A 14,365-nucleotide genomic window follows, 5' to 3' on the forward strand; every position below is an offset into this window, starting at 1 on the left:
AGAACTCGGATGGAAGATCTATGTACTATAGGTATTACTGGCTCAGTAGGGAGTGCTCTTCTTTCTAAGTTAGTATTGACTCAAAGCCCCAGCACAGTGTTAAATGCCATGGTGCAGGTGACTCAGTAGGCGATGTTTCCTTTTCTCTGTCACTGCCTCAACCTGGTACTATGGTTCTGGTGAGGCAGGAGGTGGTGCTCTTCTCTCTGAATCAGCACTGAACCAATCCTCCAGCATTTTCTCCTGTCAGTGGAAAATGTTACACCTCCCCTCCAGTGACACTCACCTGTAGTGCTACTGACACAGAGCAGTTGCTGTATGCCCCCAAGCTGCACTTTGGTGGGTGAGTGATCCCTACAAGTGATATCTGGAAAGTGCTTTGAGATCCTTCAGACAGAGACATGCCTCAGCGACATCAGAAACTATGAAAGCCAAGTGCTACACAAAAACTCACCACAGTGTTGCCCTCAACCCCAGCTAGCTTGAATGGAGTGAGCCCCTCGTTGTTAGGGATTAAGTCCAGGGCTCCCAGCTCCCTTTTGCTCTTGTCATAGGAGAGAATGAAGTTGTACATCTGGCAGGCAAAGATCTTGTTGGGTTGGAGAACTAGGAGATGGAGAACAGTGTTCCCTGTAGTGGAGAGAGAGACAGAGGAATGAGATAACTGGTAAGATAGGAAACACAAATCACCTCCCAATCTTGACAGACTTTCAGACAGTCAATATACAGACCTTGCTCAGACTCTGTACAAGTGGGCTCACCATTAGTATTCTGTGTGGCTCTGCAGAGTATGAACGGCCCCACTTGACAATTAAGGAAAAGCAGCCCCCATCTAAAGTCCTTCAATCTACAGAAAACTGAATAATAAAAGGCAGTTGGTGTCATATTTTATCTAGGCAAAAGTCTATTTAAGGTTCCAGTATAGGACTAGTCATCCTGGAACAGACCATTGCTCCTACTAGCCAGCTCTGATATTACCACCTCACCAACTGGGATGTTTTTCCCTGGGTTTCAAGTTAACATCTTTCATAATTTTGAAACACTAGTTCTGGCCATCTCATTTCCTATGTAAATCTTGCCTGTGATGTGTCTCACTGCAGAGGAGAGACAGGACTAAACTGTAATGAACACAAAGGGGATTCTTTAATGAAACTGATGAACACAGATGGACCCTGTAGTTTCTCTTTCTTTCCGGCTCTCAGACAGTCTTTGCAGTCTTTTGTCACTTGACAGGGTCCCTCTAAGGCCTGAACTATGCTCTTATGGGAGGGGCTGCTTGCTGCTGAGTACATTTTACACCACCATATTGCTATGTCCCTTTGTTGCCATTCACTGGACCTTCTCAGTCTCACCAGCATCTTTCTTAAAGTGAGGTGACCAACTTTAGACAGAGTCCCGCAAAGGTACCATCATTTGGTACTACACCATTCACACAGCACCTTGAAAGAGGCCACTGAAGAGCTCTTACCCAAGGCGTCTTGTGCTCTGATGTTGGCTCCATGTTTGATGAGCAACCGGACAATCTCCTCACTTCCTACACAGGCTGCGAAGGATAAAATATGCTCCCCTGAAGAGAAAGGAATGGAGACAAGAGAATACATAATATGGAGTTAAAGAGAGGAAACGAAAAGACGGCAAAAAACCCAGACCACTAAACACATCTCCCATTTCTCTCTCTCTCTCTCTCTCACACACACATACACACACACACACACACACCTCTTTATGTAAAATTCCCATTCAAATGGTATTCCAAATGCTTTGCAGAGCTACCCAACAGGGAGGGGAGCAGAGAAATCAAGAGGTACTGCCTAGGCAAGGCAGAGGAGATGTGTTTGCTGACAGGATTTTTAAAAAAGCAGGATAGTGGATGAGGCAAAGAGATCCAGGGAGGCTGTTCCATATGGAAGAAGCCACCGAGGAGAAGCCAACAAAGTGAAACTAAAACAATGAGACGAGGGAGAGTGAAGGCTTCTGTCACACAACTAGAGGGAGCAGGGAGGGTCTAGGGTTGGGTAGAGAAACTTGCTCTGCAAGTCTGAGTGGGAAAAATCCACAAAGAGTTTTAAAACTAAGGAGGGCAATTTGGAACAGGATCCAGTTGGAGCTGGATCCCACAATGAATGGAAAGGTAGTGGAGCGGGCGGAGGAGCACTGGTTTGCTCACACCTGAAAAGACAGCTGAAGAGCTGGGATTTAGAGGCGGCCACATGGCAGTGAGTCAGCGCAAGCCAAATCTAACCCTGATTTAAAACAAACTCTCTCAGGACTCCTGCTTCATGCATATGACAGAAACAAACTGGTCACAGACAATGTTTTCAGCACACCTTTAAGGGAATGGAGAGATTGCTTATGAAGAAAGATTAAAATAGTTAAATATGAGCTGTACAGTGTAGTTAAAGGTCACAATAACTGTTTAGAATGGAGATACACTTATCTCCTAGGACTGGAAGGGATCCCATAGGGTCATTGAGTCCAGCCCCCTGCCTTTATTAGCAGGACCAAGTACTGATTTTGCCCTAGAACCCTAAACAGCCCTCCCAAGGACTGAACTCACAACCCTGTGTTTTGTAAGCCACTGCTCAAACCACTGAGCTATCCCACTCCCCTAAGCAACTGAAGTGGAAAACACCATGGAGGAAGAGAAATTGCTTAGGATGACAGCTGAATATGAGTCCACAGTGTGATGCAGTTATGACAATGGCTAATATCATTCTGGGGTGTATTAACAGGAGTGTCATAGGTAAGATATGAGAGGAGATTGTCCCACTCTACTTAGCACCAGCGAGGCCTTAGCTGGACTCCTGTGTCCATTTCTGGGCACGATGCATTAGGAACAATGTGGACAAATTGGAGACTGCAGAGGACAGCCACAAAAATGATCAGAGATTAGAAAACCTGGCCTATGAGGAAAGATTAGAAAAACTGGGCACGATTAGTTTTGGGGGGAAAAAGACTGAGGGGGGACCTGATAACAGTCTCCAAACGTGCTGAGGGCTGTTATAAGAGGATGATGATCAATTCTTCTCTAGGTCCACTGAAAGATAGGACAAGAAGTAATGTGCTTAATTTTAAGCAAGGGAGTTTTATGTTAAATATTAGGGAAAACTTTCTAACTATAAAACTAGTTAAGCTTTGGAACAGGCTTCCAAAGGAGTATGTACAATCCCCATAACTGGAGATTTTTAAGAGCAGGTTGGACAAACACCTGTCAGGGACGCTCTAGGTTTACTTGGTCCTGCCTAAACACAGGGGGCTGGACTTGACTTGTCAAGATCCCTTCCAGCCCTACATTTCTATGATTCTGAGTCCATGAGTGAACAGAGTAAAATAGGCCAAAAGGGGAAGTACAAGCTTAATGTGAAACAGGTAAAATTCACTTCTGTGCAGAGAAACAGCACAGAGCCCATGCACTCCTTCAGTCTCAGTTAAGCCTGCAAAATAGAGTCCGTATCTACATTTACAAGCTTACAGCAGCACAGCTGTACCAATACAGCTGTACCATTGTAAGAGCGCCCAGGTAGCCACGTTATGCTAACAGGAGAGAGTAATAAAAGCAACTCAACAAATGGTGGTAGTTATGTCAGTGCAAGAGCATTCCCCCCCACCCCCCAAGTGACAAAAGTTTTGCCGACAGAAGTGCTAGTGTAGATATGGCCTAAGTGGTATGTAAGGCATGCACCAGTCTTATATTGGCCCTATTCACAAGGTTGAATTTCTCCCAGAAAGAGCAAAAGTTGCCCTATCTAAAGCAAGAACTAAAATACTCTGACTTCAGTGGAGCTTCTCCCGATTTACACACATTTGAATGAGGGCAGAATCATACCCAATATATTTTGTTTGGAAAGATTCTATCTAAATCTGTCTCTATTTTTTTTAAGCAATCCCATGGAGAGATCAGTACTTTTATTTCTGAAGTCCTCTTGCTTTCCCCACTCTGTAATTAAACAATAGCCCGGCAGATTTACAAGAGAATATTAAAAACCCTCTGGGGCTAAAAGCTCAGAAATGCCAAGTTTCAATGGGTGTGGATTTTGATTTAATCAGGAGTAAAACTGCATGGGGGAAGCAGAACCCTGAGCCAACCTCCTCAACACACAGCCACATACTCCTCTCCAGAGTGTTTCAAACTACTCTGAGTAAAAATTAATGAAGGCTCATTTTTTTTTAGAAAAAAAAGAGTAAATTTCTCTGCTAGACATAGTTTAATTACCATCAGAAATGGGTAGTGTAAAACAGTTGTGCTACTCCAATTTGTGTCACCTGAGACTCTGGCCCAGCAACATCTCAAAGGAAAAATCAATCTTTAAACATAAGGATACCCCAGAAGTGGATCATAGGATTTGGATATGGAAAAGGCCTGATACAATCCTGGAGCCTTAACATTCCATCTATGATGCAGGGAATTTCCTGCCTGTAGGGGACGTTCCATTGAACAGCACAAAGTTCCTGAAATAAAGGAGCCACTCCTTTCCTGTAGGTTAGCCAGAATTGTAAGGTCCTAGGTCCATAAGGTCACATTTTATCTGTACCTCCTGTCCCCATACCCAGCCAGAAGCAGAAATGTTCCCAGCATTCTGGTCAAGACACAGAGCAGTCTCCTGCTAAGAGACAGTGCCACTTAGCATCAAATATACGGCACGCTATTCTGCTCCCAGATTTTTTCTTATTCTCTGAGATGTTATCCTTTTAGTTTTAAGTGACTCCTGCTTTGAGCAGCAAAGAATCCTGTGGCACCTTATAGACTAACAGATGATTTGGAGCATAAGCTTTCTCGGGTGAATACCCACTTGAATCTGACAAAGTGGGTATTCACCCACGAAAGCTCATGCTCCAAAACGTCTGTTAGTCTATAAGGTGCCACAGGATTCTTTGCTGCTTGTACAGATCCAGACTAACACGGCTACCCCTCTGATTCCTGCTTTGAGGTGTCTGCTAATCTCACACGGGAAATATTTAACAGCCTCAGAGATTCTTGCTGTTCAGAAATGTTTCCTGGTATTCAGCCTACATTTTCTCATTGCTAAATTTCATCGTTTTACTCTTAGTTAGACCCTATGGACGCTCTTTAACAATTCCTATCTCTACTAGGCACATGTTCAAGGAGAATGGGATGAGATGGCATGGATGCTAGCTAGAGAGAGAAAAAGATGTGAATGGATGGAAGAAAGAGAGATGAATAAGAGAGACAGAAAGATGGATGACACACAAGCCCAAGTACGCTGTGGCAAGGCCCTCTGGTTTGTGCAGGCCTATTGTTCAGTTTTACTCAATAAGAGAAATGTACTCATAATCTGCCCCTTTGAAATGAAAATTCATTCATGTTATGGTGCCCTTAATTTTTATTACTTTCAGTGTACTGCACAATTTTGTATTGCGTAACTATATAGGAGAGGGTGTTGGGGGAAGCTGGAGGTTTTGACAGCTGGGTAGGAAGCAGCTAGGGATCTAAGCACCTGGGAAGGAGTAGGAGGCAGTTTGGGATTAGCACATTAGTTGGATGTTTCTGCTAAAATGGTCCACTGTGAAGCAGTTGCAAATGATGGTGTAGCAACCATAAGGGAATGTCAGGATTACATTTAGCTGTGCCATGACTCCTTAAGGATTGAAAATCTGCTGAGGGCGTTAAAGGGGGATAGCTCTGGTTGCATGGCAACAGCAGAGCTGTAAGTGCTCTTAGAGTACGTCTACTCTGCCATGTAAGCCCACAGTTAGTGGGACTCGAATCCACAGACCCTGGGTTTGCAAGCCCAGGGCTTGAGCATCCACACACATTGGTGACCACAGGTTTACAATTTGAGGATTTGGGCCCCAAATCTGGAGATCCGGCATCTACACTACAGCACACAGACCCAAGTCAAACCATCTATTCCAAGCTGCCTGGTGCTCTCCACCACCCTCCCAGCTGTGGCCATTCTAGCCCTTAGTTCATAGTGCAGTGTGGGAAAAGTTGACTGTCCATCATGCATGTTACAAGAAGCTGTCACAGCCCACCAAGTTCTCAACATCTTGCTGAGCCGTCTTTTGGGTCTGCATGCTCCGGGCAAACGGAGACAGCATTGTGGCAGAGTCACCATTTGAAGAGCTTCTCTTGCTTGTGCTTTCACTCCTGTTTCACCAAATGAGCAGAGCTTCAATGAGATACTAGTGAATATTCTGGCAGCATTTTCTGACCCACCAAAGGCATCTGGAGAAGAAGTCGGAGGAGGAAGAGGACACAGTCATTGAGCACTTGAACTGGCTGATGCTGCTTATGACTCTCAGGATAACCACTCATGCCACCTGTGTAAACTGGCACTTCTGGATCCACAAGCACAGACTGAGCCCCAAGCACAGACTGGTGGGACCACATGATCATGTGGACCTGGGACAACCAGCAGTGGGTCCAGAACTTTCACATGAAGAAAGTTACATTTCTGGAGCTTTGTGAGCAGCTTGCCCCGACCCTCCAGCATCAGGACACACATATGAGGGCAGACAATCCCAGTCCAGAAGTGGGTTGCTATAATTGTCTGGAAACTGGCTACCCCACAATGCTACAGGCCAATTGCTAACCAGTTCAGCACTGCAAAGTCAACTGAGGGTAAAGTGGTGGCAGAGGTTTCTGAGGCAATCAAGCATGCAGATTACTCCAAGATGGCGGTCATAAAAGATATTCCAAAAGCATCTGCTGGTTTTGAGAAAATGGGGTTTCCAAATTGTGCCGGGGCCATGCACTCGGCTCTCTGCTCTTGGCCCCACTCTGTGGAGGGGTCTCTGGGCAGAGGGCGCTGGGCATAATGGTTTGTGGGGGGGGGGTTAAGTGTGGGGCACTGCAATTCTCAACCTGCAGCCCAGAAAATACTCAATATGCAGCACACAATGATAAATAGGTTGAGAACCACTGCACCAGAGATTCACTAAAATCTGGCTGTGTTCCTCTGACCAACTATCAAGGACTTCAAGTTGGTGACCATAACAAATACAGCAGAAGGTTCACTCAACGGTCAGAATAAAATGGAAGGATTAAATGCCGAGCAGCTATACTTGAACCAGGGAATGACTTCCATTTTCTAGGAGTTGATTGACCAGTCTTGGTACTCCTGGTCCCCGACCCAACTCTGTCTCAGCTGTTGCAGCCCCAGCCTCAGACCCCTTACCGCTATCTGCACACACACCCCAACTGCGACCCCACTCCCGGTTCTTGGGAAGGAGGGACAGACAGGGGTAAGGGAGGGCATGGCCATGAAAAGTCTGGGGACCCTTGGTGTAGCTGTTTGGGCTAGGGAGGGAGCTTGGGCTCTGAGATCCTCCCTCCGCCAGCCTGAGCCTGAACTTCTACACTGCTATTTTTAGCCCTGCAGCTCAAGCCCCTTGAGCCAGAGTCGGTTGGCCTGAGCTCTGAGACTTGCTGCTGCAGGCTTTTTTTTTGTGTGTGTGTGTGCAGACCTAACCTAAGAGACAAACCTGAACCTGAATCTTTTGTAGAGTGTTCCAGGAAAAGCTTCCAGGGGAGATTTAATTGTTTGCAAGTACTCTGGCTGGGGGAGTTAGGGGACCTTCATATGGTCATAGGAGCCCTTTAATACCTGCTAAGGGATGAAGATTTAAGAGAAGTTGTGACTCTCTGGGTATTTCTAGGTCAAGTCACAGTAAAACTGCAGCTAAACGTCATTTTGCTTTAGTCAAATATATAAGAAGCTACTTATGTGAGCAGGAAGAGTTGGAAGATCAGGGATTGTCTGTACTGCTTGCATTAAAAGATAAGATTTTACACCTCATTGCTACAGCAATAGAGTAGAAAATGGGAAGAACTGATGAAAGCTCGTTCAGAAACAGTACAGTGAAAAATTAAAATAGAATGAAATAATGAAAAAAATTAAAACCAGCCCCCTGCTGTGAAATTTGTCACCCCACCCCAGAAAACAAAATCAATTTTAAAGAAAGACTTTAAACCTACAGAGAAGATTGGGAATTTCCACCAAAAGGACAGGTTTAGCCTATCAGTTGAAAGTGGGACTCAGACCGGGAACATTGAGGCAGAGAATATGTGATCAGGACTCTTTTCCCAGCACCTGAGCTTCAGGGGCTACTTGGAAAGAAAAGCTGAGCCTGCCAAAACTGAGGGGTATCTTAAGATCCTATAAATCAAGAAAATGTGCCACTGAACTTTACCTGCAGCTCTCAAAGGCAACACAAGAGCCAGAACAGACACCTCTGGATTTCCTAGTCTAGCCCTTGATTTGAGACATATTGTTTGCCAGCCTAACAAGAAGCTGACTCTGACCTAAGAAATGACCTTGTCTTTGTACAAAGCATGTTCCTCCAGACAGGACTGCAGAATGACAATATTCAGACTGTGATTCAACTTTATTTAAAAGATAATCAGGTTGCAGATGAGACCTTATTTGAGAAGCTGCACACTGTTGTACGTGATCAGACGGAGAGAGAGCAGAAGCTGGGGAATGGAGGCACGTGTGCTAAGGCAGTTGCATATAATTCTGTGCAGTCGCCCTATACACAGAGCACTGGTCAGAGAGTAAAGCAGCACTTCATCCCAGGGGAAAAGGAGTCTCTCATGCTGATGAATGAGGTAAGGGAACTAAAGGCCAGTATTGATGCAATCTAAGATGTGAAAGCTGAAATTAACATGAGCAGCCATGCAGCCATGAAGCAAGCCCAGAGAAGAGGCAATCTGACAGAGGCAGTCAGCAGTGGCTCCAGGCACCAGCACTCCACGCGGTCCCTGCGAGGGCGGCAGTCAGGTAGCCTTAGGCAGCTTGCCTGTGGAAGGTCTGCCGGTCCCACGGATTTGGCGGCAATTCGGTGGCAGGTACGCCGAATCCGCAGGACCAGGGACCTCCCGCAGGCAAGCCGCCGAAGGCAGCCTGCCTGCCATGCTTTGGGTGGCAAAAAAGCTAGAGCCACCCCTGGAAGCAGTACTTGCTACCACTGTTTCAGATGTGGCAGTAAAAAAACACTACCAGTCGGGATGAGGTATAGGAAAAGCAGAGATAAAACTGATACTGTGTCTGATTTACCAGGAGCCGCCTGTAGTTGCTGCTCCTGAGGGAATTCTGAGCCAAAAACATTTAAAATTCTGCACACAATATTTTAAAATTCTGCAAATTTTATTTGTCAATAAATAAATGTGGAGACTCCAGCATGGCAATGGGGAGCACAGGCCACTGGCTGCGTGGAGGAAGGAAATCACCCTGTGGCCCTCCCCAGGACTGGACTCTGCAGTGAGGCTGCTCCCAACCCTGACACAGCGAAAGGGCTGGGCCTGTCCCAGATATACCCTGGGGCTCTTTTCCTCCACGCCAGGTGCACCAGGTATGGGCAGGCAGGCTCAGCCTGGCAGGATCCAAGTGTGGAGGCGCTTAGTGTTAGGGATCAGGTGTAGGATGAGAGGGTTCTATGTGGTGCAATTTGGCTGTCTCTGAAAGGTTCCTGACAAGTACTCTGGAGAGAAGGGCAAGGAGGGAAAGGCAAATTAAGATCCTAGTGGGAAGATAAGATTCATGTAGTACTTGAAAGAAAAGGGGATAGCTCAGTCTATGAAGTAAAAGCAGATGATGAAAAAGGATGTGTTAGAGTTCTTCACTGCAATCTTTTATGTTCCTGTGACTTCTTAGTCAGGGATATAACTCCATCCTCTAACCCACCACAGCACAAGACACAGAAAACAGGCGAAGCTAGTGCAATAAGAGATAACATAAGGACAGGAGTTTGGATTCCAATGATTCTTATGGTGAGAGTGAAGATGAACCACGGCACGTCATGGTACAGATACTGCCCATAGCACAGACACTCAATTCAGAAGCAGAGGCCTGGGAACTGAGGATGTAGTTGATTCTGTAAACTTGAAAGCAGCTGATCAGAGTGATATTACGTTCACACCTGCTCTAGAGAAACATGAATGTCAAAACAAGTAGTGCACAAGAGGAGAGATCACCAGAACAATCCACTAACATGAAGTCCCCTGTCCAGGGGGAGAAGAGCCCAAAGACACTGAGGCCTTGGCTACACTGGCACTTTACAGCGCTGCAACTTTCGTGCTCAGGGGTGTGAAAAAACACCCCCCTCAGCGCTGCAAGATACAGCGCTGTAAAGCCTCAGTATAATCAGTGCCGCAGAGCTGGGAACTCGGCTCCCAGTGCTCCAAGCTACACCCGTAAAGGATGTGGTTTACGTGCAGCACTGGGAGAGCTCTCTCCCAGTGCTGGTGCTCTGACCACACTCACACTTCAAAGCGCTGCGGCGGCAGTGCTCCCACAGCGCTGCCGTGGCAGCGCTTTGAAATTTCAAGCGTAGCCATACCCTGACATATGAATGATTAGCAACACCTACTTATAAGTGTCTAAATCCAACTTTTGGACCAGTGAATGTATCATGGAGTTATCCATGTGTTTGTCACATGCCATACCAAGTGCCTATTCCTGGACCTAATCATACATTTCTATCCAAGGCTGATGTAATATTGGGAAATGAAATATTTGATAGCTCTGGATAGTTTATAATTATGTTGACTTAGTACTGTGATGCTGTATGATTGAAACATGACAATTTATATAATGAATATTGCCATTGTTAGACAATTGCAACAAATGGTATATAAAGTATATCATGTATGGTGTTAATGAAAATGTTATGATTTGCTAAGTATGATTATCCTGTTTATATCCATGTATCATCACAGTATCTGAAGTTAGGAATATTGGCTATATAGATCTATATCCCAAATGTGTTTGCTCCTGGGATAACATCCCCAAGGTAATTTACGTCCAATCTGGCCAGCACATTGTGAATGTACTATTCAAGTTGATGGCCCATTAAAGAACACCTAACACTCACAATGGGCTATAGAAGAAGCTCCTCTGGACCCACTAAGCCTGTCTGTGGACACGTTAGCCAGAATATGAGTAAAGGCTGCTTCTGTGAGTCTTCAAAGCATGTAAGGGCATGTGACTTTCTTATGTAACTCTGGATTCCATCTTGGGCGTATAACAACAAGGAAACTAATCAATAATAATCAAGGACTGATGACCCCAAGCTGTTTGGGTAAGTTCCACAGAGAAATTTGCAAACTAGCAGTCTATTTCATCACTGCTTCAAACCTGATATAAGAACTTTTCAATCTCATATATGTACATGATTTCTTTAACCATTTTAACTCTCTTCTATTTATTTTCTCTTATAAATAAACCTTTACATTTCAGTTACTAACAGATTGGCAGCAGTGTGATTATTGGCTAAGATCTGAGCTATATATTTACCTGGCTAAGTGGCTCATCTCTTGAGATCAGAAGAAACCTTGGTTTGATGAAATTGGTTTTCAGTAGCCACTCATCACAAAGTCTAGTGTCGGGGTGGTGAAATAAGGGCTGACTTCGTGTTAACCAGTGTGGTGAGCCAGAAATTTACTTTCGTTACTGGCTTGGTAGAATAACCACCAGCTTGAGGTGAGTCTGCCCCATTTCTCAGCAGCTTATACTGAATCTGGCATCCTCAGCTGTGACCCACTGAGGCACAATGAGAGGTATGTTCTCTAACTAGCTTGCCATATGACCAGTAACTTGGCATAACATGGTTATAGCACTGATCGTATAGGAACTGTTATTCCATAAGATATGAATTTCTTTGGGAATTTGAGGTGTTCAGAACTGACTGTTCAGTTGGATAATGGAACTAAAATTGCCACAGAAACTTTCTGCTGAATGTGAAATAAACTAAAGAAACTTGCAGAAAGTTTCAGTCAGTACCAGAGTTTGTTACAGAAGAAGATACTCAAAAAGTAACTTGAAAATGACTGTTACAAGCTTGTGGAACTTGGATGACTGCTAATAAGTCAAATGGAGGGACTGTATGATATATTTTGTTAATAGCATATTGAGATGACATTACATTTATGAGTGGGGAGTGTAGCCCTCAGAAGTCAATGTCAGGCTTATGTTCTCCTGTGCCCTATCCCTTTAAGGACTGAAAGTCTGCTCAGCGGGTCAAACGGGATGCTCTGGTTGCAGACACAGAGATGAGTGTGCTCTAAAACTACTGAGCAGTAATGGAGCTTGTGCAAGGTGTATTTCTTTGGTTTTTTATACTAAAGTTAATAAAACTTCAGTTTTAACTGTCGCTTGTCTGGGAGTGAAACAATAGCATAATAATTGTTATCATTAGGCTTCTGAGTTAGCACCCAAATGAAAGGAATGAGTAAGTAGGCTCATCATAGAGTTATTACTACAGGCTGGCTGCAGACTCAGGCAGACATCACTCCATTCGTTTCATTCAGGTCATGTTAGGGCAAGTGGTCTTCACAAAGGCTAGAGATCTAACATTTTTTAGAAAATGAAAGCTGAACTTCTGCAGCACAATTCTGCAGCAAGGTCTGTATTGCATAGCCAGGAATTCCCAGAGCACATGGGGCCTTGTTGACAGAGAGAGGGACAGAAAGGGAGCAGACCATACCAGATCCAGAGAGATCACAAAACTCAGAGTGTGCCAGAGAAGAAGAGTCTGGTGGCAGTCAAGGCCTGCAGATGGAGCCCTACCAAAGTAGATGAGGTTGTGGCTGCTGGGTCTGAAGACATAGCCGGTGGCCCGTGGGTTGTTGACATCAGCCCCCTTCTCAAGCATCGCCTTCACAAGTTTGAAGTTCTTATTCACCACAGCAATGTGGAGAGCAGTCTCCCCTGCAACACACAATCACCCTGTTTTGTAATGCCAACATTGCACCACAGGGACCAGAGGCACTTCAGAGATCCACTGTGCAACCAAGGCCACTTTATTAGTAAATAACCGAGAAACCCAATGGCCAAAGTCTGGGGTGTTCAAAGGACCCTAAGGAAGTCACCTGCCCAGCTCCCATGGAATTCCAGTTGCATGTGAGTGATTAATGTTCCTGGAAAATTGCAGCCCAAACTCTTATCTCTGTTACACTGACTGTCCCAGTGACTTCAATGGATTCAAACCCAGCTTAAAGGAGAACAGAATTTTGCCCAGTATTTTCAACAATACAGCTTTTATTGTGTCTTAGCCCTAAGATAGGAGTTGCAACTGTGAAATTAATTGCTGTTAAATTAATTACACTTGCAACTTCTCTCTCATCACTTTTCAGTGAAGTGCTTTAGTGCCTCTTTAATTCCACTTATGCTCCTGCTCATATTTTACACTTCTGTAACACTTTCTAGCAGAGCACTTCACAAATGTTCATCAATTAAACCTCTCATTAGCCCGTGTCCAAAGCCTGGAATCATTAGCCTGAAACTAAATGCAGAGAAATTAAGTGAGTTGCTCAATAACAAGATGGTGGCTAGAATTCAGGTCTCCTGACTCCCCATCCCCTACTTGAGCATGCAGCTGGTTCTGGGGTAAAAGGAGGCAACTCTTTAACAATGCACAGTGACAACACAGTTCTCGGTAGACCCTACAGAAAAAATCCATATCGTAGTGAAAATGCAGAGGGAATTAATGAAGGGAGAATGTAATTTACAAACCCTGGAATTAATAACCCCACTCTGGAGGGCCTAGGTTTTATGTCTCATTTGAAAGATGGCTGCTCCAGCAGCACTGCATCCTCCTAACAACATGTGAGGTATTTGGGCCAGTACTGACTAAGAGAGGAGACCAACCTTTAGTGAATCAATCACACAAGTCCCTGTAGGATATCTCCCTCTAGCACCACATCGGGACATGAGGTTCAGTAATAACTTAGATGGAAAAGCATCGCCTACTGAATCAATACTACTTCCTCCAGCACTTAGACCTTTCTTTCCAGGTTTTCCACCCAAAACTTGACCCTGATTAGCTAGGAGTCCAGATATAATGATTGGATCTCAGCTTTTGGGGTGATAGTTGGGAATAGGATATCCTCCAAGGATAAAATGATCCTCTAAAGGCACTCTCTTTTAAAGGACTATGGCATAGGTTTCATTTCCTGGAGATCTGTTGGGAACACAACAGCACCTATGGGTTGTTGAAAATGCAGTTAACAGTAAAATATGACTCCCTGAAACAGACCATTTTATAAAGGGCACCTAGGAATCTGGACGCAAACCTAATAGAATCTCAGCTACTCTGCCATATCTCCCAGCCATTCTGGCAGCCTCCGCCCAAGTCTATTCATCTTGGCATTCTTACCTGCATAGAATTCTGATGTCATTGCTTCATTGACAAGTTCTGGAGCTGCATCCATCAGAATCTGTGCGGCCTCCACACTATCATACAAGGCAGCCACATGAAGAGCTGTCTCCCCCAGGGCACCTGGAGAGAGGGAGTCATATATATGTGTCATAAGTTCCTTTGCCAGCCTGGTGAGGTGAATCTTACCAAGAGTAACACACTCAATCCAGAGGACTCTTTACCCTCATGCAAAGAGTGTTTTCAC

At 44.8% G+C, this 14,365-nt stretch overlaps 1 protein-coding gene across 1 annotated transcript in view; it reads right to left on the reverse strand.

The window, feature by feature from the left end:
• LOC127046518 (transient receptor potential cation channel subfamily V member 6-like) overlaps positions 1 to 14,365 on the reverse strand; it is an 80,141-nt gene that overhangs the window by 13,695 nt on the left and 52,081 nt on the right. Inside the window, exons 3-6 of the mRNA XM_050943670.1 lie at positions 14,119 to 14,241; positions 12,531 to 12,671; positions 1,469 to 1,567; positions 455 to 630 (exon numbers count right to left, since the gene is read on the reverse strand). Coding sequence (XP_050799627.1) covers positions 455 to 630; positions 1,469 to 1,567; positions 12,531 to 12,671; positions 14,119 to 14,241 — 539 coding nt within the window. The remainder of the gene's footprint in view (positions 1 to 454; positions 631 to 1,468; positions 1,568 to 12,530; positions 12,672 to 14,118; positions 14,242 to 14,365) is intronic.

Source organism: Gopherus flavomarginatus, chromosome 1, assembly GCF_025201925.1.
Source record: "Gopherus flavomarginatus isolate rGopFla2 chromosome 1, rGopFla2.mat.asm, whole genome shotgun sequence".
NCBI classification, from domain to species: domain Eukaryota; kingdom Metazoa; phylum Chordata; order Testudines; family Testudinidae; genus Gopherus; species Gopherus flavomarginatus.